General features: G+C 45.2%; 1 protein-coding gene across 1 annotated transcript in view; it reads right to left on the bottom strand.

Annotated features, from left to right (window-relative positions):
* Positions 1 to 24,373, bottom strand: part of LOC126247999 (protocadherin-like wing polarity protein stan) — a 368,259-nt gene that overhangs the window by 30,011 nt on the left and 313,875 nt on the right. Inside the window, exons 40-41 of the mRNA XM_049948622.1 lie at positions 7,924 to 8,157; positions 7,538 to 7,741 (exon numbers count right to left, since the gene is read on the bottom strand). Of these exons, the coding sequence (XP_049804579.1) occupies positions 7,538 to 7,741; positions 7,924 to 8,157 (438 nt within the window). The remainder of the gene's footprint in view (positions 1 to 7,537; positions 7,742 to 7,923; positions 8,158 to 24,373) is intronic.

Genomic DNA, 24,373 nt, shown 5'->3' with positions numbered 1-24,373 from the left:
AGGTGCTCAGCTGCAAGCAATAGATACAACACAGGTAACACAGATGTTTCAGTTTCAGATGCACAGATTGCAATGCTTCTAAACATGGTACAGTAGTTACTGCATTGTGAGCACCCGAGTAAAATGCAACAACTGTAGTTCCATGTGCCATTCCACCTTTTCGCCAGTTTAACGAAAAAGAAGAGAAATGGCTTGAGTGGTTGCAACAGTATGAAATCCGCACATTCGCTCACAAAGTGTCAGGTACTGTCAAATTACATTACTTTTGTCAATGGTAGGAAGTGCAGTCTTTCGCTTCATTCAGAAATAGTTCCCTAACACCACTCCAAGTAAACTTTCCCATGATCATGTTGTAGGTTCTCTAACTATTATGAGCAACAAGTAAATGTGGTGGCAGCTACGTAGCAATTCTTTCATTGCAACAGAAGGTCAGAAAAAACTTATCGTGAGTGGGTAACAGATTTGTAGGCTATGACGACGAAATGCAAATTCAAATGTGCTTGTGGTGCTTTATATTCAGATGTTACATTGCATGATGCGATTGTGTACAGTGTAACTGATGATAAACTTAGAGATCAGATTTAGAAACAGTTAGATCCAACATTTCATCATGTAGTGCAAATTCTAGATCAGTACGATCCAGATGCCGTAACGGCCGATAAATTTGAGCAGCCACCAATTTGTCGGGTTCGGTCGTCCCTGCTCATGACTGGCCCAGTAGGCAGCAACAGCATGCGTGCACCAAGCCATGTAAACAGGTGGATACATCAGTGAATAGAATTAAGTCACGCCCTCAGCGCTACTTCAAAAATGGTTCAAATGGCTCTGAGCACTATGGGACTTAACATCTGTGGTCATCAGTCCCCTAGAACTTAGAACTACTTAAACCTAACTAACCTAAGGACATCACGCACATCCATGCCCGAGGCAGGATTCGAACCTGCGACCATAGCAGTCGCACGGTCCCGAACTGAGCGCCTAGAACCGCGAGACCACCGCGGCCGGCCCCTCGGCGCTACTCAAGGCACAAATGACAATGGAACAAACATAAGAATTCTGCCCTTTCACAAAAATTTAGTTACAAGGCCCATGTAATCAATGCAGTGTATTCAAAGCCTGCTGCAAGCATTAGCAAAATTAGCAAGCAAACAGTTTCTTCAGTGCTATGCCACTCCAACAAACTTTTTATTCATTTGTATCTCAGTGGAAAACGTGAAATTTCATATGGACATGAGTGCCTCTGTTACATTGCTAAATTGTAACACATATGAACTGTTAGGCTCCTCATGCCTGTCTAAAACTAGTGCACACCTGACGGTTTATAAAGGACAAGATATACCTCATCTCAGAAAATGTACTTCGCCTGCTATGTATTGCTCCCATACACGAACTGTGACTTTCACTGTGCTACGATCATGCAATTGTGGGACCATATTTGGACTTGATTCGTTTTATTTGTTTGGCTTTCAAATTCAGGACAATGTGTTGTCAGAGACTGCATTTAATGCAAAAGACATTGTAGCTAGCTCGATGAAAGAATCCCCTGAACTCTTTTCTGAAGGTTTAGGCAAGGCTAACAATTTTGTTGCATGTATTACTATGAAAGACAATGCTCAGCTGAAAGTTTGCTGGGCCAGAACTGTTCCCATTGCATTACGGGACAAAGTGGCTGCTGAACTTAAAGAACTGCAAGAGGCTGGAGCTATTGTGCACATACAAGCTAGTCAATGGGCAAGTCCACTGGTGATGGTGATGGTGGTGGTGATGGTGATGATGATGAAGATGATGTTGCTGTTTGGTTTGTGGGGCACTCAACTGCATGGTTATCAGTGCCCGTACAAATTCCCAACCTTTGTGCAGTCCAATCTTGCCACTTTCATGCATGATGATGATGAAATGATGAGGACAACACAAACACCCAGTCATCTCGAGGCAGGTGAAAATCCCTGACCCTGCCGGGAATCAAACCAGGGACCACGGGCTCGGGAAGCGAGAACGCGACCGCAAGACCATGAATTGCGGACAAAGTCCACTGGTTTCGCTCCCAAACCTTCAGGTAGCATTTGCCTCTGTGTTGACTTTAAGTACAGAGTAAACCCACAAACTGTGATTTATACTTAACCAATGCCACACCTAAAGGAACTCATGGACAGATTAGGCGCTGATTGCTACTTGTCGAAAACTGATCTTCACGATGCATATCTTCAAATACCACTAGCTGAAGGATCTCAAACTGTGTGTGTTCTGAACACTCATTTGGGCTTGTTTGAATATTTGCATTTCGCTTTTGGCAGTGCTTCCGCACCTGCTATTTTCCAACAGTATTTGGAACAGCTGACTGCTCAAATACCAACCATTCAAACTATCTGGACGATATTGTCATAGCAGGTCGTACACCTGAAGAACACATTGCAAATTTGTGTGCTTTGTTTCATGTGCTATCTGATGCAGGACTAAAGTGTACAGTGGACATGTATGATTTTTTGAAACCCGAGTTGCAGTATCTTGGTCATGTTATACACATTTAAGGTGTACATCCTCTTCAGTCATATTTGTTAGCCATATGTGACCTGCCAGTTCCTCATAATGTCACAGAATTGCAGACAGTCTTAGGGAAAATGAACTACTGTATTTGGTTCATACCGAATGCTGCAAAATTGCAGCTTTATTGCATTGCAAGAGCATCGCCTTTGTTTGGAGAGATGAGTGCCACAAACTTCTCAAAAACTTAAAGATGCATTGCTCAGGGATCGATGCTTGGTTCACTTTGATCCTGACAAACCACTGTGTTCAAGTTGATGCTTCTTCTTACAGAATCAGTGCAGTGCTTACACACAGATTTGGTGATAAAGACAGGCCTATTGCTTTCGCATCAAAAGTGTTGTCCAAAGCTCTGTGTAGCTATTCACAAATAGAGAAAGAGGCATTGGCTACAGTGTATGTTGTCACCAAATTCCACCACTATTTGTATGGCTGAAAATTCTACTTATTAATGGATCACAATCCACTGCAGTCCTTGTTTCATCCGATTAATCCAGTTCCTGTATGAACTGCCCAAAAATTGCAAATTTGCTCTTTCTTATTATCTCAATATCAGTATGAGATTGTGTATCATCAGACAGCTCACCATGGTAATGCAGACACACTTTCACGTCTTCTGATTGGCCCAGATACAGAGTTTAACACTTCTGCTGCATCTTGTTGTCACATTGATGCTCAAGATTCTGAATTGCTTTAATCCTTTTCTCTGAACTATGGGAAAATTGCACAGGCCATGGAAGCTGATTCTGATTTGAACATTTTGCTAAAATACATTCGCACAGCTTGGCCTCGCTCATTGCATAGCATAAAGAACTCACAGTGTGCCAATACTTTGCATGTCAGCATAGCCTCGCTGTACAGCAAAGTGTGATTCTTGTTCAAAATGACAATGGACAGTCATGTGTGTTGATTCCCACAGCTTTGCAAAAAGAAGTGCCACAAAAATTCTCTGCTTGGCCTAAGTCACAATCACCATGGCAATGTGTGCACACAGACTTTGTGGGTCCTTTTTGGAACATTCGTTTGTTGATTGTGGTAGACTCTTATAGCAAATTCCCTTTTGAACTCGATCACATCACCTAGCACAGTTCAAACACTGTCCTCTATTTTTTGCCTCAGAGGTTTGCCTGAAGTCATAGTGTCAGACAATGGCCCTCAGTTCACGTCAAATGAATTTGAAACATTCTGTGAACGCAATGGCATACTAATGTACCATTCCATCCACAGTCAAACAGTGAAGCAGAACGTTTTGTCAGAACCTTCAAGCAGCAGATGGCCGAACTTTGCACTGCACTCACCAGGAATCAAACATTACAACTGTTTCTCACCTTCTATCATTCACATCCACAAGATGGGGCATTGCCAGTGGAACTGTTTCACGGCCACTGCCATCGTACACTACTCTACCTGCTCCACCCAACTTAGCATCCAGCACTGAAGGACGGCAACAAGTACCGCTTCGTGCTGCATAATATTGGTTTTTCCTGGGTTTTTAGCGGCAGCAAACGGTGGGCATGAGGCCAACTCCTTCGTTGACATGGCACATGCATGTATCTCATTTCAGGCTCAGACAGACTGCAGCACCGACATCACAATCAAATTCTCCACTTTCATGTGCACAGTGATCCTTCTGTATCTCTCCCCCAGATTCGCAGATCCTGAGGACACCACGGCCACAGCAGCTGCCATGGGGTGTCATCACGACACTGTGGGATGACCCCATAGAGACAGAGTCTTTGCCTCGTCTGCTTCCAATTGTCCTACCGATGGAGATGGACCCACCCATGCCACAGTGGCCGACACCTTCTCCATCTTGGGATGGCCCTCAGGAGGTGGATGTGTACCCTTCTGGGTGTTTTCTGGGGGACATTTCCACCAGAACGAAGGCCGGATGGCAGGGTATGACCGGAAGTCTGACATTCCCTGCAGATGCAGGTTCCAGTCCATCAGACCATCCATGCTCCAATGCTCCATGCTCCTGCTTCCCCCCCCCCCCCCCTCCCGTTGTCATGCTCCATATCTATGACTATGGTCTGTCGCTTTGGGGGTTGGGGGGGGGGGGGGGATGTTGGAATGTTACAGTGTAAAGTCAGCGCCAGCACACCAGTCAGGAACGATAGAGAAGAGATAGCTGTGAAAAGAAGTCAGGCAATCATACCTGACCAACCTCCCTCCCAGATGACAATGCAACAGCAGCGGCCCCTAGGTGTAGTGGACATAAGCACCACACCTGACTGGTGGCAGCCCACCTCGATAGCATCTGCAATGTTAGCCACTTCATTAGCCATCTTTATGTAGCATAGACTTGTGGTTGTCTATTCTAAAGAAGACTGATTATTTTATATGTCACCCTTTGCTTGCGACACATCTATAAAAGTTGGTGATGATGATGAAGTCCCATACTCCTTGACAGAGCGTAGGGGACGATGCGGTAGACCCGCACCGCTGTACTAGGCAAGGTCCTAGCAGAGGTGGTTTTCCATTGCCTTCCTCCATCCGTAATGGGGATGAATGATGATGATGAAGACGACACAACACTCAGTCATCTAGAGGCAGGTGAAGATCCCTGGCCCCACCAGGAATCGAACCCGGGATCCTGTGCTCGGGAAGCGAGAACGCTACTGCGAGACTGTGAGCTGCGGACTCTATCAAAGTTAAGTGTTGTCAAAATTACTTAATTGGATAGACAAAAAAATCTACCCACCAAGCGGCAACAGAACACATACATAAAACAGTGTTGTAATTGGCAAGTTGTCAGAGCCAGTGAGTCCTTCTTCAGGCAGAAGGGTTGAAGGGGAAAGAAGAAGGGTGAAGGAAGAGGACTGGAGAGGTCTAGGAAAAGGGGTAGATTTCAGGAAAGTCGCCCAGAACCGCAGATCAGGGGAGACTTACTGTACGGGATTGTATGTTAAGTATTGTAATTGTCTTGTTGTAATAAAACTCAGTAATACGAGTTTTTTGATTGATTGTCTAATGAACCGAGTATGCAGGATTCCTAGACACGACACATTCCATTATCCTTTTTTTGTTTTTGTTCCTGTTCATATTATATCCTCCTTTCAAGACACTGTCCATTCCATTCAACTGCTCCTGCCAGTCCTTTGCTGTCTCTGACACAATACTCCCTGAACTTTAATTGTTATTCCAAGTTTTTCTTTGATTTCCTTTATGACTTGCCCAACGTACAGCCTGAATTACATTGATGTCAGGCTACAACCCTGTCTCTCTTCTTTCTCAACCAATACTGCCTTCAAGTTCATCTCCCTTGTATACAGACGCTCCACCATTCAGCTTTCCCTTCTTTGCTTCGGACTGGTTTCCCGTCAGAGCTCTTGATATTCATAAAGCTGCCTCTCTTTTCTCCAAAGGCCTCTTTTATTTTCCTGTAAGCAGTATCTTTCTTTCCCCTGTTGAAATATGATTCTAAACCCTTACACTAGTCTTCTAGCCATTCCTGCTTAGCCATTTTGCAGTTCCTGTCAATCTCATTTTTAGACATTTGTATTCCCCTCCACCTGCTTCATTTTTATATTTCCTCCTTTCATTAATTAAATTCAGTATCTCCTGTGTTATCTAAGGGTAAGTATTAGGCCTTGTCTTTTTACCTATTTGATCCTCTGATGCCTTTGCTATTCTGTCTCTCAAAGCTATGCATTCGTCTTCTACTGTATTCCTTTCTCCTGTTCTAGTTAATCATTGCCTAATCCTCTCTCTCTCTCCCTCTGAAACACTGTACAATCTCTGGTTCTTTAAATTTATCCAGGTCTCATCTCCTTAATTTCCTACTTTTCAGCAATTTCTTCAGTTTTAATCTGCAGTTCGTAACCAATACAGTGTGTCAGAGTCACATTTGCCCCTGGAAATGTCTTACAATTTAAAATTTGGTTTCAAATTTCTGTCTTACTTTTATATAACAAATATGAAACATTTCGGTATCTCCACTTCTCTTCTCTGTACACAACCTTTTTTATGATTCCTGAATCAAGAGGTAGTGATGATTAAGTTATGCTTTGTGCAGAATTCTACCAGGGGGCTTCCTCCTTCATCCCCCCCCAGTCCATATTCACCTACAATTTTTCATACTCTTCCTTTCCCTATTATTGAATTGCAGTCCCTCATCACAATTAAATTTTCATCTCCCTTAACTATCTGACCAATTTCTTTCAGCTCATCATACATTTCTTCAATCTCTTCATCATCTGTGGAGCTAGTTGGCATATAAACTTTTATTACTGTCATGGATGTTGGCTTTGTGCCTATCTTGGCTAGGATATGCTGTACACAGTAGCTTACCCACGTTCCTATTTTCTTATTCATTATTAAATGTACTCCTACATTACCCCTACTTGATTTTGTATTTATAGCCCAGTATTTACCTGACCAGATGTCCTTTTCCTCTGGCCACTGAACTTCACTAATTCCTATTCTATCTAACTTCAACTTATCCATTTCTCTTTTTAAATTTTCTAACCTACCTGTGCAATTAAGAGATCTAACATTCAACACACCAATCTGTAGAATGGCAATTTTGTTTCTCCTGATGACGATATCACAACGAGTAGCTCCACTTGAAGATCCAAATGGGGACAAGAATTTTTTACCTAAGAACATGCTATTATCATTTAACTATACAATAGAGCTGCAAGCCCACGGGAAAAATTACAGCTGTAGTTTCCCGTTCACAGTACCAGCATAGCAAGGCCATCTTGGTTGATGTTGGAAAGCCAGATCAGCCAACCATACTGTTGCCCCCGGAACTATTGAAAAATCTACTGCCCCTCTTCAGGAACCGCATGTTTATCTGACCACTCAAGAGATACCCCTCCATTGTGATTGCACCTATGGTACAGCTATAAAGGAATCACACACATAAAAAATAGAATTGTCTGCCTGTTCAGTACAATGTAAGTTTCCTGTTGAAACAAATGAAAGGTCTTCTGTAGTTACTTGGAAATCCTGAGTGAGCTAGAGGAGGCTATTGCTTGCCAGAACATACCTGTATAGGGAAAAAGGTACTTGTCACCTAGATGCAACTTCTCCTCCGTTTCAGAGCACTGGTCTACATCGTGAAAATTTTCTTCCGATGCTACCATTTTGTGCAGTTGGACTGAATCTGGATGTGGCAATGGATTGGGCGATGAAGTTTCATTGTCTGAGGGGGTTGCTGACCACTGGTTTGTTTGCAGGCCAGAATCCACCACTAAACATAAAACAGGCAAGAAATTACTAACTTAAGAAATTACTTAAGTGTTGGAATATGAACTAATTTCATAGGGGAATATCCTCACAAATGATTTTGTACTTAATTTTGGAACCAATGAGTTATTAGGAGAGTTGCAAAGCATATTAGAAAGCCTTAAACTAACAGAAATTTAAGCTTACTGTTACTAGGAAGATATGCCTCTGGAAGCTGGCTAGACCAATGAGGAGCATACATGGGTTTTATGTTAGGAAAAAGCTGACTGTTGTTTATTATATTTAGTGTTGGAGGGGACTGCATTGTCCCTCTGTTAAAATTGGTGTTATTCCCACGATTCATTGCTGGAGAAGCTCTTGCACTTCCAGCATCTTCACAAATGTTAGGCAAATAACCTGTTTTGCCAATAGTAGACACCCCTGAAAAAAAATTCAGAAATTAGAAAAATAGCAACACTGCCTATTTCCAATTTTTACAAGTAATCTTATGACAATTTTTGAAAAACATTAGATTATGTTCTTCTTTGAGGCACTCCTCCTCATTTTGATATACTGTTTCATATTTTACTCTGTATAGAGTGATTCCTTTTATCAGTTTACAGTACTGAATAGACAGTAGCTGGATGACCATCACACAAAAGAAGGAGCTCCTTTTACAGCAGAAGTCTTCCTGTGGAAGAGTGTTAAGTATAAGCGCAATAACAGAACTGCATCAGGATGATGACAATTAAATCTTGCTGAAGGTTTATTGTGGTATTCAAAGGCCAAAAATGACTGCTTTTGCTAATACATTAATGATTGCTATCACATCTTTACAGGAACTCTTTCACAAAAATTTCGAATGCTCATTCAGTGATCCTATAGTCAAAAAATATGAATAATCGAGCATGGTACTGATGTTATAGGCTGACATGAATGTCGTGATTACTACCCTTAGCAAAAGTATATGGCTGTGATGATAACTTTCTTGACCAAAATACAGGGTGGTTATAACCAAAATTTCACTGCTAGAGCCAGAATAGATGGGAAACTATTTACATAAGAATAACCAATTTTATAGGAATGATGTTCAGATTGTGTGCTGCATGATTTGTGTTCTCAGTAGTGTTAGTGACATGACTTGCTGTAACATGTAACACCCATCCACATAGGTGATTTCATCTATGGACACCCAGACCTCTTGGTCGGCAACACTAATTCATATTTTGTTAAGCATCTCCTCAAAGTGCATGGATGAAAAGTTCTTTCTCAATGTAGATTCATTTTGAATTGGAAGTGTTATGTACTCTTCCAAGAACTGTTTGAAGTGTGGCTTCTTTAGCTTCTCCAATGGGGCATTGCAAGACACCATCACCTCATGATGATGATGATGATGATGATGATGATTAGTGTTTTAGGGCGCACAACAGCGAGGTTATCAGCGCCCGTTCCCAAAAGTTCAATTCAGAGCCGAATTGTGAGAGAATTGGTATTGTTCAAATTGCAAGATTGGACACAGCACATCAAAACAGGGAGATAAAACTAAAAATAAAATAGCAGTACAAACAGGGAAAAATAAGTAACGGTGGCTGAGTGACCACTTACAAATAATGGGTGACCAAACCACTGGACAGCACATTAAGACTTCAATCCCAATATTTTGGGAAGAAGGCCAGACATCACACAAAAACGTAAAACTCTAGCAGCACTCGCCTCATTATTAGTTAAAAGAGAGGGTAGGTCTGGTGGGAAACTGAAATCGTCCCTCAAACCCGCATATAAAACACACTCAGTTAAAATATGTCGTATCGACAGCTGTGTCCCACATGTCTGACACGTTGGTGGCTCCTCACGACGTAACAGGAAACCATGTGTCAAAGGACAATGTCCGATTCGAAGCCGTGTAAGGGCTACTTCCTCAGCGCGTCGGTGGCGGAAGGAGGTGAGCCACGGTCGGACAGAATCCTTCACCGCTCGCAACTTATTATCCCTCACGTCCAGCCACTGAGCCTCCCACCAACGCATGACCTTCCGAGTCACGAAAGACGTAATGGCCTGCAGGGGGACGGAACAGCGAGCAGGAGGTGGGATGGAGCAAGCCTCCTTGGCAGCCGCATCTGCAAGTTCATTGCCAGGAATCCCTATGTGCCCTGGAACCCAGCAGAAAATGACATCCTTACCCTGCTGTTGCAAGAGCAGGAGTGCGTCCTGCACCTCTTGCACCATCCGATCTGCTGGGTACATCTGTTCAAGAGCGTGTAGAGCACTTTGGGAATCGGAGCAGATGATGAATTTCGTGCCACGATGTCGGCGCATATGCTCTAATGCTTGCAGAATGGCAAACAGTTCTGCATAGTAAACTGAGAACTGCTCTGGGAGCCCTATCCAATGGACAGTATCGGGAAACACAGCAGCGCAGCCCATAAAATCACCCTGTTTAGACCCATCCGTGTAAACAGTAATAAAATCGGAATGGCGTTCTAAAATCTCAGTAAGTTTAATTTTAAAAAGATGGTCTGGGGTACAATACTTCCTGTAAGCAGCCAGATCAAGAAGTAATCTTGGCCTTTGTAGTCGCCAGGGAGATCCCCTACTCCATCCCTGGTGGAGTACCTTAATGCCCTCCAGGTGGACTAACTCGAGACTCTCCTTCGCACGGATGCCAAACGGCTTTGTTGCCTTCGGACGGTGGCGGAAGAGACGTTCCAGTGCCGGCTGGGAAAAAGTGTTGGACGCCAATGAAAGAGGAGTGGACTTGGCCCTGTACGCGTGCCGTACCACGAGGAGAAGACGCCGAATGGACAGCGGAGGCTCTCCCGCCTCGACACACAGACTAGCAACCGGACTCGTGCGATAAGCCCCCGTTGAAAGCCTAATACCCTCATGGTGAATCACGTCCAACATTTTGAGGTAGGAAGGTCTGGCAGAGCCATAAGCTTGACATCCGTATTCCAGTCGAGGTCGCACAAAGGCCTTATGAAGTTGGAGCAGACGTGCCCTGTCAGCGCCCCAGGATCTATGACTGACGCATTTAAGGACGTTTAATGCCTTGAAACAGCGGACCTTTAGATCCTTTAAGTGTGGCAACCATGTGAGCTTCTCATCAAAAAGAAGCCCGAGATATTTCACTTTTCCCATAAAGGGGAGAACAGTGTCTCCTAGTTTTAAAACAGGGATATTAAAAAGAGAACGGGAACGGTTAAAATCTACACAAACGGTCTTCTCCAAAGAGAATTTAAAGCCCGTGGTCTTAGACCATTCCTCCAATCGCACGAGTGTCAGCTGTAATTGGCGTGTAGCAGCTGGGAGGGAGGAAGACGCACAGAAAATGGAGAAATCGTCCACAAACAAGGAGCACTGCACGGGCCGTCGTACTGTGGACGCGATACTATTGATGGCAATTGCGAAAGCTGTCACACTGAGGACACTACCTTGAGGGACACCGTTCTCCTGCTTAAAACGGTCAGACAGGACATTCCCAACCTTATACTGAAAATATCTGTCCGACAGAAAGGATCGGATGAGTGTGGGTAGACGCCCACGGAAACCCCACTCATAAAGCTGCCGCAAAATGGTATGCCTCCAGGTAGTATCGTATGCCTTCTCCAGGTCGAAGAAAACCCCGATAAGGTGTTGCTTACGTAGGAAAGCATCTTGTATCGCTGTTTCGAGCAGGATCAGGTTATCGAGGGTGGAATGATACCTCCTGAACCCACACTGGCAGCGGGTAAGTAAGGATCTGGATTCGAGAACCCACACCAGGCGCCGATTGACCATACGCTCAAATGTCTTTCCTACGCAGCTCGTGAGACTAATGCTACGATAGCTACTGGGTTCGGTCCGATCCTTCCCTGGTTTTAAAAGGGGAATTAAAATCGATTCTTTCCACGAACTAGGAAAGTCGCCTGTCTTCCAAATTTCATTAAAAAGTTGGAGGAGGACTTCCTTCGACCGCAGATCCAACTGCTGCAGCATGCTATACGATATCAGGTCTGGACCAGGTGCGGTATCCCGAGATACGGACAGAGCAGAGTCCAACTCCCACAAAGAGAAAGGCTGGTTGTATTCCTCAGCGTTCGTTGAACGGAAATCAAAACCAGCCCTCTCCTGTGTACCCCGATAGCGCAGAAATTCCGGGTCCTGGCTAGAATCGGCCGTAATAGTTTGGAAAGATTCTGCCAACGCCCGGGCGATGTCTCTCGGAGATGTTAGGAGACACCCCCGCTCACGTATAGCCGCCATTGGCGGTCGAGAGTATCGCCTTGAGATCCTCCTAATGGCTTCCCATACTTTGCTTGAAGATGTGGACCTATTGATGGAGTTCAGGAACTCACGCCAAGACCTCCGTTTACTCTCCCTAACGATTTGTCTCGCCCGCGCCCGTGCTATCCGGAAAGTTGTTAGATGCGCAGCAGTGGGGCACCGACGGAATCTTCTCAAAGCCGCCTGTCTATCTCTGATGGCGGTACGACAGTCGTCATTCCACCAAGGGACAGGCTGCCTCACAGGTGTCCCCTGTGACTTTGGTATGGATACATCAGCGGCATGGTGCATCACCGCCGTAATGTGATCCACCCAATCCTGGACGCCTTCACACCGTTCAAAAACAGCCAACTGCCGGTAGAGCGTCCAGTTTCCTTTCCGGAACAACCATTTCGGCGGCTGTGCGACACGACCCATTTCAACTGGCAGATGAAGCCAGATAGGAAAATGGTCGCTGCCATGAAGGTCGTCGTCTACGACCCACTGAACAATGTCCGCAAGCACAGGCGAACAAATAGAGAGGTCTATGGCAGAAGACGAACCTGAAGCGGTGCTAAAATGCGTGGCCTGACCTGTGTTCAGCAGTATGACGTCGGAAGTCCTGAGCAACTGCTCAATCATCTGGCCTCTGGGGCAGGTTTTGTGGGAACCCCATAATGCATGATGAGCATTAAAGTCTCCTAAAATGAGAAAGGGTCGGGGTAGCTGATCAATGAGCCGTGCGAGGGCTTCACTGTCAATGTGCTCAGCAGGTGGTAGATACAGGGAGCACACTGTGACATCAACCTGGGCCAGGATCCGAGCTGCAACCGCTTGTAGCGGTGTGGTTAAGGTCACAGGTGAGGAGTGGAACGTGTCCTTAATGAACACGGCCACCCCACCCTGAGCCCTATTACCAGTCAGGTCGTCTTTCCTGTACACGCGATATCCTGGAAGTACAGGCGTATCGGTCTCTTTAAAATGCGTCTCTTGCAAAGAGATGCAAAAGGGGTTTGCCTGTACTAACAGCCGCAATTCTGCAAAGTGAGGTCTGACTCCATTCAGATTCCACTGAAGTATGGGAGCCATATCAGCGTTTCGGTTTAGATTTCCCCCTGTCTTTGCGCCACGCTGGTGAGGCACTTGTAGAGCGAGTGGCAGCAGAGGGGCTGCCAGGTTCTGGGGAAGAGGTATCAAAATCCATGACGATTTCCTCCTCATCCGTCAGGGATGCCATGACGACATCCGATGGCGCCTGCGGCAGGTTTGACGTCAAACGCCGTGCCCCTTTCCCTGGTCCCGTTTTCTTTGTGGAAGTCGGGGATGGGGGAAGTGGAGAGGCACTCTGTTTCTGGAGGGCCTTCGAAGGCTTCACTGGAGCTTTCTCAGCAATAGCGGTTGGTGCAGGTGGAGCAGCCTGAATAGCTATATCGTTAGTGGGAGTGCTCTGGCAGGTACAAACGCAGGTACAGGTATTGGTGGAAGATACTGCGATGCTGGACATGGTCTGCGTCGAAGCGTCCACTTTCGACGCACGGTTGTGCACCAAGGAGGCATAGGATGTGGCAAAGACAGGGGGTTTTGTAGCCCGATACTCTTTTTTGGCTTCCACATAAGGTAGCCTCTTTGTCACCTTGATCTCCTGAATTTTGCGTTCTTCCGCAAAGACGGGGCAGTCTCTGCTCCAGACGGGATGGCTCCCAGAGCAGTTGATACACAGCGCTGGAGATGTGCAGTTGGTCCCAGCTTCATGGGCTGCCTTGCCACATATACCGCAGGTCGGTTCACCCCCACAACTCATTGTCGTATGGCCAAATCGCTGACATTTGAAACAGCGCATAGGGTTAGGTATATAAGGCCGAACCCTAAGTCGGAGGAAACCAGCCAGAACGTATTCAGGTAAGACAGGCGAATTGAATGTCACAATGAAGGTGGCAGATTTCTCAAGAACTCCATTATTCCTACGCGTCCTTTGTTCCACGTCTACAATCCCCTGTGTTGCCCATTCTTGCTTCAGCTCGTCGACATCGATATCCATTAAATCACGGCAGGTGACAACGCCTTTACTGGAGTTGAGGGAATTGTGCAACTCGACAGTAATATCATACTCGCCTAACTTGGTTGACTTTCGAAGCAGCTCCACTTGCTTTGCCCTAGTAGTCTCAACTAACAGGGTACCATTCCTCAGGCGTTTGATAGATTTCAGTGTACCTGCGAGTCCTTCTAAACCTTTATGTATGTAAAAAGGAGACACTTTTTCAAAGGAGCCCTCCTTCCTCTTAATCACGATGAAAACATTGTCATTAACGACTCCAAGAGCCCTGTTACTCTTTTCCATCTGCATATCTGGAGGACTAGCCTCCCTCATGCGCTTGACTGATTGCGAAGTTGGTGAAGGAAAATACGTGGTTGCCATGTGCGTCCCACGAGCAGCTAGGGAACGAAACGTCAGCCCAGACAGAGCCCCGCATGCCTGGGTAAGCCTTATACAACTGAGGTGCGGCAGGTTCCTCAGAGGTCGCCCGCTAGCGACTGTTCCACCTCAACAGCCATGCATCTTATCGGCGCGCAGCACACCTTAAGATTGAAGGGTTTTTTATAGAGGTACGTACCATCCTCGCGATCCAGGCAATCAAGCCAAGATCCCCGGTCCCTGCGACACACAACGTTCCACCGTTGCGCCACACGGTGGTCGCTGAAGCATGCCCAGAGCTTACGGTGTCAGAGGACTGGCGGCGCACACCAATCCACAGCTCGGGGACCCCGGGTTCGCCAAGCCCGTACCCAGCAAATAAATGCTGAGTCCCCTGAGGGGCATCACCTCATACAAGTCCTTGAAGAATGACTGCATGGTTCAAGATGGATCTGTCTGCTCAAATAATTGCGTTTGGCGTCATTTTAAACACTTCTCTTCACACAACTGCTGTATTTGAATTATTTAGGAAGTGCTGCATTGTTGATAGGTATACAAACAAAAGGTACAGAACTTAGCTAGCTTTTGGAATACACTTCCTACAAGCTTGAAAAAGGAAGTGCATTCTGAAAGCTAGCCAAGTTCTGTACTTTTTGTTTGTGTACCTATCGACAATGCAGCACTTCTGAATTTTGGTAAGTCATCTCCTTTACTCCTAAATTCAACCAGAACTTTCCATACATTATTAAACTGTTGTATTTGTAAATATTACGGTGTTGTTACACATTATAGTTGTTTGATGCAGTAACTTCAACTTCACACAGTTTACAAAACAACATTTCCTCATCAGTGTTGAAGAACTTCTCTCTAAAATCATGAACAAAACCTCACAAATTCATTCTGTTGGAGCACTTTATTTTTGGCATGCTGAACCAGACAGAGTTCGTACTCAAACTGAATAGTGTGACCACAAGTGTGATGTTTATTACATAGGAAGCCCCTCTGTTGGCTTCGACTGTGTTTTGTCGGCCCTGGACAATACCTTATGTCAGCCAACTAATGTGTTACGCTGTTTGTCTACTACAGTCCTGATAAATAAAACTTTGTAATAGTTGCTGTGTATGATTTTGACAATATCTCCTGACCCACTGTCATGTGAGTAACATTTTCATGTAATTTGGTATTGTGTCAAGAAAAAACAAATATATGCCTTTTTGGCAAAAGCTGGTTGAAATATGACCTGTTACTAAAAAATATGTAAATATGACTTCATATCCATAGTAAACATAGATTTTTCTACACCATGATACCTGGATTTGTGCATAAATTGTTGTAAATTCAACTTAAAAGTTCAGGAAAAAACTATGATTTGTCATTAAATCCGGGCCTACTCATTATATATTGTCTAGTTCAAAGTTTCAAGCTTTCATATTGCAGTTCCAGCACCATACTTATAGTAACGAGCTGGAAAAATCTGCAATAAGTTGCTAACCCTCACTTAATGCTGAACAACAGACATTTTGATCAATTCACTCTTCAGTATGTGATAGTAGTTAATGTTGTTAAAAGTTTAGTGCAACGGGACTGGTCAGAGGTTAGTTAGCCACATTGTGGTTTTTATCAGCTGCAAAAATGATAATAGATTAATTGTGCAATGCATAACTGTTATGTTTCATGCCCAATTTTGCTAATGTCATGTTTTAAGGTGTCAAGGGAGACTTTAGTTGCTGTGGTGTAGTGAACCAGGGCACAGAGAGGCGAGTGGTCTCCACAATGAGCACAAAGCCTGTCACTGGTGGAAAGGTAGGAAGGAAGGCTCAAAAAGCATGTTCTTAAATTAATTATGAAGTAGTTACAATGTTAAATTTAATAATTACAAAGAGAGGAAATGTAGACTCTAATCTAAAATCATAAATACAGAATGTTAACTGTTTTCTGAGCCATGTGAGGGCAAAATATATAAAACAAACAGAAGGCCAAAAACACTAGCCAATGGGAGTGTCCCTTGGTGAGGAAACGCTTGATGGAAGCAAAACTTTTGTCACTGCTAATGACTGAACTGCTTGGGAAGTGCAGGTTAAAGTGATAGCTGCACTGTTAGAACTTCTAGTTTAACAAGTATATTTAGAAACGACACAACAACACATATATGTCACAGAGTAAGTTGACATGTGAACACGTTATCGTTCAGATAAGCACTGAGTCTCAGTCTAGCGGCCGCTGCTCGGCTGGCCGCTTAGGTGGCGCCGCTGCTGCATGGCTGGCAGGCAGACAGCGCCGCACGTAGAGGACGTGCGTAATTGCGCGGCGGCACTTTAAATGATCGGCGAGTCACAACACTTTTCCCCCCTCTGAAATTGTTGCACTGGTCTTGATGGATGTGTCCTGGAGATGGCTGGCGTCCATAGGCGTTGTGTGACTCGTCGTAAAGTCTCGAGGAGGAGGCTTCCCGTACGGACGGAAGTGTCCCCGATGATAACGGGTCGAGATGACAGGAGACGTAGGGGTCGAATCTGCTGGGGCCCCACGCACCAATCTGCCCGTTGCGGCAAGTCCAGTTGATATGACAGGAGACATGGGCGATGCGTCAGCGTCTGTTGGAGGAGGAGGCGAGTAGATGTACTCTGACACTGGTTGGTCCTCCGGTTCCCGCATGGGCACGTCGTCTGGTGGCATCCGTTCTGGTGCTGGCATCGCGATGACGGGTAGAGGGCGGCGTTGTGAGTATGGAGATGTGCCAAGATCCCGAGCATCAGGGAGAGTCAAGGGTGGTGTGGCGGCATTCGGAACAGGTGTTGCTGGCACCCGAGGCCGAAGCTGGTCCGAATGACGCACTGCAACACCTGTGTCCGTCTGGATTTCATACAGGCGTCTGCCACGGTGTCTTAAGATGCGGCCCGGGCTCCATTTTGGCCGCCTGCCATATCCCCGTACCCAGACGAGGTCGTCGGCGGTGAACCGGCCAAGGGACGGCACCCGCGGCCGGGAGGTGGGAGGCCGCAGAAGATGAAGTAGAGTGCGGGGCTGTCGGCCATGTAAGAGCTCAGCCGGGCTGTGATCGCCCATGGGGGTGAAACGGTAAGACGCCAGGAACTGGAGAAGCGCCTCATCAGCAGCAGAAGAAGTCAGAAGTTTCCGCATTTGAGCCTTAAACGTGCGGACCAGTCGTTCAGCCTCACCGTTGGATTGTGGATGGAACGGCGGGGCCGTGATATGCGTAACACCGTGACGAGCACAAAAATCCGCAAAGTCAGAAGAGGCAAATTGCGGACCATTATCCGTAACAAGAGTAGAGGGGAGGCCTTCCAAAGAAAAAATGCGGGTGAGAGCACTGGTGGTTGACGCGGTGGTAGGTGACGTGCAACGGACAATGAAAGGAAAGTTAGAGTAGGCGTCAATTACGAGGAGCCAATAAGTACCTAAAAAGGGTCCCACAAAATCAGCATGAATGCACTCCCAGGGCTTCTCAGGCGAAGGCCACGGTGACAAAGATGACTTCGGGGCAGCGGCCTGTGACGCACAAGGGCCGCAGGCAGCGACCATGTGTACGATTTCAGAGTCGATGCCAGGCCAGTACACATGACGGCGCGCCAGAGATTTGGTGCGCGACACACCCCAGTGCCCCTGGTGAAGGAGGCGCAAGACCGAAGCACGCAAAGACGCGGGGACCACAACACGCGGCGAAACATTGTCAGTGGAGAGGAGGATAACACCATCCCTAGCCGTGAGGCGGTAGCGCAAAGGGTAGTAGTTCCGCAACGGATCAGAAGTCTTAGCGGACGGGCGATCAGGCCAACCCGTCTGAATACAGCGTAAAACCCGGGAGAGGGTAGGGTCAGAACCCGTGGCAGCCGCCAGCCTGTCCCCAGTGATGGGGAACCCGTCCACAACCCGCTGCTCGGCAACATCCAGGTGGAAACATAAAAGTTCGTCCCTATCGAATGCCTGATCAGGGCCCATGGGGAGGCGAGACAAAGCATCAGCATTCGCATGTTGAGCCGTTGGCCGGAAATGAATCTCATAGTTGAAACGGGACAAGTAAAGAGCCCAACGCTGGAGGCGGTGTGCAGCCTTGTCTGGAAGTGACGTTGATGGGTGAAACAAGGAAACAAGTGGTTTGTGATCCGTAACAAGATGAAATTTTGTGCCATAGAGAAAAACACCAAACTTATGAAGAGCATAAATGATGGCCAAAGCTTCTTTCTCAATCTGAGAATACTTTTGTTGGGCATCCGTGAGCGTTTTGGAGGCATAAGCAATGGGTTGTTCCGAACCGTCAGAAAAACGGTGCGCAAGGACTGCCCCAACCCCGTATTGAGAGGCGTCTGTAGCAAGGACAAGATGTTGGCCAGGTCGATAAGTAGCTAGGCACGGGGCCTGTATCAGCATAGTCTTCAATTTCTGGAAAGCTGCGTCACATGACGCGGACCAGTGAAAAGGCACGTTTTTATGCAACAGGCGATGCAACGGCTGAGCCACCGACGCTGCAGACGGTAAAAACTTGTGATAGTAGGCGATTTTCCCCAAGAAGGCCTGCAGTTCCTTAACAGACGTAGGGCGAGGAAGGGCATCGATCGAAGCGACAGTTTGTTGAAGCGGACGAATACCATCCCGAGAGAGTTGAAACCCCAAGTACGTGATAGAGGCCTGAAAAAATTGTGATTTCTGAAGATTACACTTAAGACCTGCAGTCTGTAAGACATTAAAAAGTGTGTGGAGATTTTGAAGATGTTCGTCAGTGGTGGAGGCCGTGACAACAATGTCGTCCATGTAATTGATACACCCAGGAACAGGGAGCAATAATTGTTCCAAGAATCGCTGAAAGAGAGCAGGGGCGCTAGCAACCCCGAATGGCAAGCGTTGGTATTGATAGAGGCCGAAAGGCGTGTTAAGAACCAGAAACTGCCGGGAAGCAGCGTCGAGAGGAAGTTGATGATAAGCTTCTGACAGGTCAATTTTAGAAAAATACTGCCCTCCAGCGAGTTTAGTGAACAGTTCTTCAGGACAGGGCATAGGGTAAGTGTCGATGAGGCATTGAGCATTTACCGTGGCTTTGAAATCGCCACAGAGACGAATAGAACCATTGGGCTTGGCAACTACAACGACAGGAGAGGACCACTCACTGGAAGTGACAGGAAGCAAGACCCCTGAAGTAGTGAGACGATCCAACTCCTGTTTCACCCGATCACGAAGGGCCACAGGAATGGGCCGAGCCCGAAAAAACTTAGGCCGAGCAGTGGGTTTGAGCGTGATATGAGCTTCAAAGTCGTGTGCACGGCCTAACCCAGGAGAAAAAATGGACGAAAAGGTCGTCGACAAAGAATCCAGTTGAGCATAGGGAATAGCGTCAGAGACAATATTGACAGAGTCATCTATGGAGAACCCAAAAACGCGGAAGGCATCGAAACCAAAAAGATTTTCTGCGTTGCCCTGGTCGACCACAAATATGGGAACAGTGCGAACGACGGATTTGTAAGATACCTCCGCATTAAACTGTCCCAAGAGAGAAATCTTCTGTTTATTGTACGTCCGTAATTGCCGAGTGACAGGGGACAGGAGTGGAGAACCCAGCTGAAGATACGTCTGAGAATTAATTATAGTGGCGGCAGAACCGGTATCCACTTGCATGCGAACATCTCGACCAAGGATTTGGACAGTGAGGAATAACTTCCCTGAAAGGGAAGAAGTGCAATTGACAGACAACACAGAATCAGAATCAGCGTCATGTTCCTGAACATCATGTATGCGGTCGGACTTGCAAACGGAAGACACATGACCTTTCTTTTTGCAGTTGTGACACACAGCCCAACGTTGTGGACAATCCTCGCGTGAATGTTTCGTAAAACACCTTGGACATGAAGGAAGTTGCCGGGGATTTTGCTGCAGTTTCTTAGGGGTTTGTTTACGGCTTGGCCGAGGCTGCGCGTGGGAGCGCACTGCGGCCACGTCGGCCGGCGGGGACGCGCCGCGCGCGTCGTCAACAGCGCACAGAGGTTGTATTTCCCCGACGTCACCCCAAGCTTCTATTTGTGCCCCAGCGGCGCGAGAAATTTCAAAAGACTGCGCAATGGAGAGAACTTCATCTAAAGTCGGATTCGCCAACTGAAGGGCACGTTGCCGAACTTCTTTGTCGGGCGCCGACCGGATAATAGCATCCCGTACCATGGAATCGGCATAGGATTCTTTGTGAACATCAGTAACAAAGTGACACTTTCGACTGAGGCCGTGAAGTTCAGCAGCCCGAGCGCGATAGGATTGATTGGGTTGTTTGTGACAACGATAAAAGGCAACACGAGAGGCTACCACATGCGTTTGCTTTTGAAAATAGACCGACAGAAGGGAACACATTTCAGCAAAGGACAAAGACGCAGGATCCTTCAAAGGGGCCAATTGCGACAACAACCGATACATTTGAGGCGAAATCCAGGAAAGGAACAGAGACTTACATGCTTGTTCGTCCGAGACATAAAATGCCAAGAAGTGCTGTCGAAGACGTTTTTCATAATCCGACCAGTCTTCTGCTGTCTCGTCGTAAGGAGGAAAAGGCGGAACAGCCAACGACGAGAAACGGCCCGCATTTGACGCCGCGACGAAATCGCGAATCGCCGCCGTTAGAAGCATTTGCTGTTCAAGGAGATTTTGCAAGAGTTGCTCGACAGTAGCCATGGAACCCTGTGAGTCAACGGTGAAAAGGAAAAATCCACTACCTCGTCGCCAATTGTTAGAACTTCTAGTTTAACAAGTATATTTAGAAACGACACAACAACACATATATGTCACAGAGTAAGTTGACATGTGAACACGTTAGCGTTCAGATAAGCACTGAGTCTCAGTCTAGCGGCCGCTGCTCGGCTGGCCGCTTAGGTGGCGCCGCTGCTGCATGGCTGGCAGGCAGACAGCGCCGCACGTAGAGGACGTGCGTAATTGCGCGGCGGCACTTTAAATGATCGGCGAGTCACATCATGCACATTATAACATGAGTGACCTGGGAATATGTCAAAGACTCCAGAGGGCTGCTTACACTCATCTCGGCCTCAGTAAATACAGTCCAGCCCTCTGCCACCATCTACCAATATTGTTGAAACGTCAGCTGTCACTTTGGAAGATTCCAGCCAGAAACATGAGCGAAATCTGCTTGTGCCATACAGACTGTTCAGGGAAGAGTCCCATCCATAAGCTGTCAGCCATTGGTTGCAACATAACTTTCTATCACTTGGAAATGGGCAGTAGCTTCAGAGACTTACTGGGACATCAATTAATAGTGGCCAGCAGCTGTGTAACACATTGGTTCAAATGTCTTTTGTTAATTGATGGGATAGAGTGCTCAGAATTGGTTCCTTGAATTGCTAACTTTGATTTCAATGAAGTCTTAAATATTCCTAACACTGAATTCAAATACTTTTTCATGGAAATTTGCTTAGGGCACAATAGAGGAGCAGAAGAACACAGCCGGACGTCACTGCACTAAGAGCTGCATCATCAAGATTGCAAAAGTAGTGGCCATTCACATGACCTACAACTGTAGCCATGTCCTTTGACTGGTATGATTCAGTTTGTGATGAGGTGTGTTTCTGGAGCTGTCAGAGCTCCTGATTAGTAGTAATGTAAAATCCATTAGAAGCTATGAGTAGTATTGACTATTAGTGCTTAAGTTGTATCAGACTCCTTCTGTGGAGTAGGACTGTTATTCCAGCATTGTCATTCTGGCATTTTCCTCACAGAGCTATTATGGAGAGCGAGAAATGGCTATTTTGTATGTAAGAATTAATGTGTCGACAGCAGCAAAAAGGGCAAAAGAAAAATTGTGGTACCTTTCAATTTGTGTGTGTGTGTTTACAGCCATATACAGATGGGTGAAGCATGTAGGCAGACTTTGTTTTCATAGGCAGCAGCTGTGAATTGCAATACATGTGACAAACGTGCCAGTGTATGAAAATGAACAGATGTTTAAATATACTGAAAAACTAGGAGATCAGAACCAAATCAGTTAGGTAGCTAATAGGATTCTGGTTAGTAAACCACAGACACTTTAACACGGTTCAAACACACAACGTTTCAGTGAACGGGGTGATGCAACACTTGCTTCACTAACAGAATAATAAAGTCCAATCAGAACAATAGGAAGCGAGTTAGTTAGTTAGTTACATGTTCCCTGGATCATTTTGCATGATAGATAATAATGATGTGAAACGAGTGAATTTAGATTCACATCAGAAATTAATTTGTACATACAGCTAGATTCTCAACATTCCTAAGCTTTTCTTATTTTCTTTATTTACAAAGAGAAAAAAGATGCACAAACGTTAGTAATTCCTATCCACCACATTTTACACATTACTGCAATAGAAATTCTTCTACAGAATAGAAAGAATTGTCAAGAAGAAACTTTCTCAGTTTATTATCAAATTGTACTTTGCTGTCTGTCAGACATTTTATGTCACTGGGTAAGTGATCAAAAATTTTTGTTGCAGCATTGTGCACGCCTTTTTGGGCTGAAGACAACCTTGGTGTGGAGTAATTAATGTCATTAGTCTTTCTGGTTTTATAATTATGTACTGCATTGTTACTTTTGAAGTGGATTATTTATAACAAACTTAACGAGGGAGTAAATGTAATGTGAAGCAGTAGTCAGAATGCCCAACTCCTTCAATGGATGTCTACAAGATGATCACAGGTGAGCACCACATATTATTCTTACAGCACATTTTTGTGCAATGAAGACTTTCTTTCTTAAAGATGAGTTACCCCAGAACTATTATATATGACGCTATTGAATGAAAATATGCAAAATATGTCAACTTACTGATTTGTTTCTCCCCAAGAATTGCAATGATTCTAAGCACAAATATGGCTGAACTAAGTTGTTGTTATTTCCTCACCATGTGTTACACTTATCACTACTGTAGTATTTCTAGATAGGCAGAACTAAATATGTTGTGTCTTTTTAAAATTGGGGGTGAGACCATTTGCAGAAAACCAGTCAATGATATTTTTACCATTTCTTGTGTTTCTGTACATATGCTTGGATTGATTACAGTACTAGTGTCACCTGCAAAAAGAATTAATTCTGTTTGTTGTATACTAGATGGAAGATCATTTACATGTATGAGGAACAGTAGTGGTCCCAAGATTCAACCTCGGGGAACACCATATGCGAATTCTCCCCCAGTCAGAATTATGTCCCTGGACTTTATTGCTTGAATTACTAAGTACAGCTTTCTGCATTGTTTGGTTAGATACAACATTATCCATTGGTTGGCTACACCACGAATCTCCTAAAAAAAGCTATTTATCTAGGAGAACACTGTGATTCACACAGTCAAATGCCTTAGAGGGTCACAGAAAATGGCAACCAGTACTATTTTATTATTTAATGCTTGTAAAATGTGGTGAGTGAATGTGTAAATGGCATTCTCAGTAGAGCAACCCTTCTGAAACCCAAACTATGATTTTATAAGAACACTACTGTTGCTAAGATGAGACACTATTCTAGAATACATCACCTTGTCAAAAGTTTTTGAAACAGGTTGGTAGTTACTGACATGTCTCTTATCACATTTCTGAAAGAGTGTTTAACAGCAGCATATCAGAGTCTCTCTGGCAAAAATCCCTTGAGTTGGTGATGCATTACACGGGCACAAATTTTTAGTACCATCAAAAAACAGATACGTTTTTATTTTTGAGAAAATGTATAATTTTCCTAATTTCAGAAGGAGAAGCTGTTGATACATTCATATGATTGAATTTTTATAAAGGTTACATTTTCAACATACTGTGTGACTTTGCTCTTGAACTGACTGCCCCTATGTTTTCTACTATATTTATGAAGCACTGTATCACACAAGAAATGTCAAAGCACTGCCAGGTCATTTCATTTTGTGGACATCATTTATAGAACCCAACAGAAACACAATTTATGAAAATTTAAGTAATTTGTAACACTCTCAGGCAAATCAGTTTTTGAAATGTTTGGAGACTCATCAAAAAGCATTATTCTTAAGA

This window comes from Schistocerca nitens, chromosome 1 (assembly GCF_023898315.1).
Source record: "Schistocerca nitens isolate TAMUIC-IGC-003100 chromosome 1, iqSchNite1.1, whole genome shotgun sequence".
NCBI classification, from domain to species: domain Eukaryota; kingdom Metazoa; phylum Arthropoda; class Insecta; order Orthoptera; family Acrididae; genus Schistocerca; species Schistocerca nitens.
This window is presented reverse-complemented; position numbering and strand designations above follow the sequence as displayed.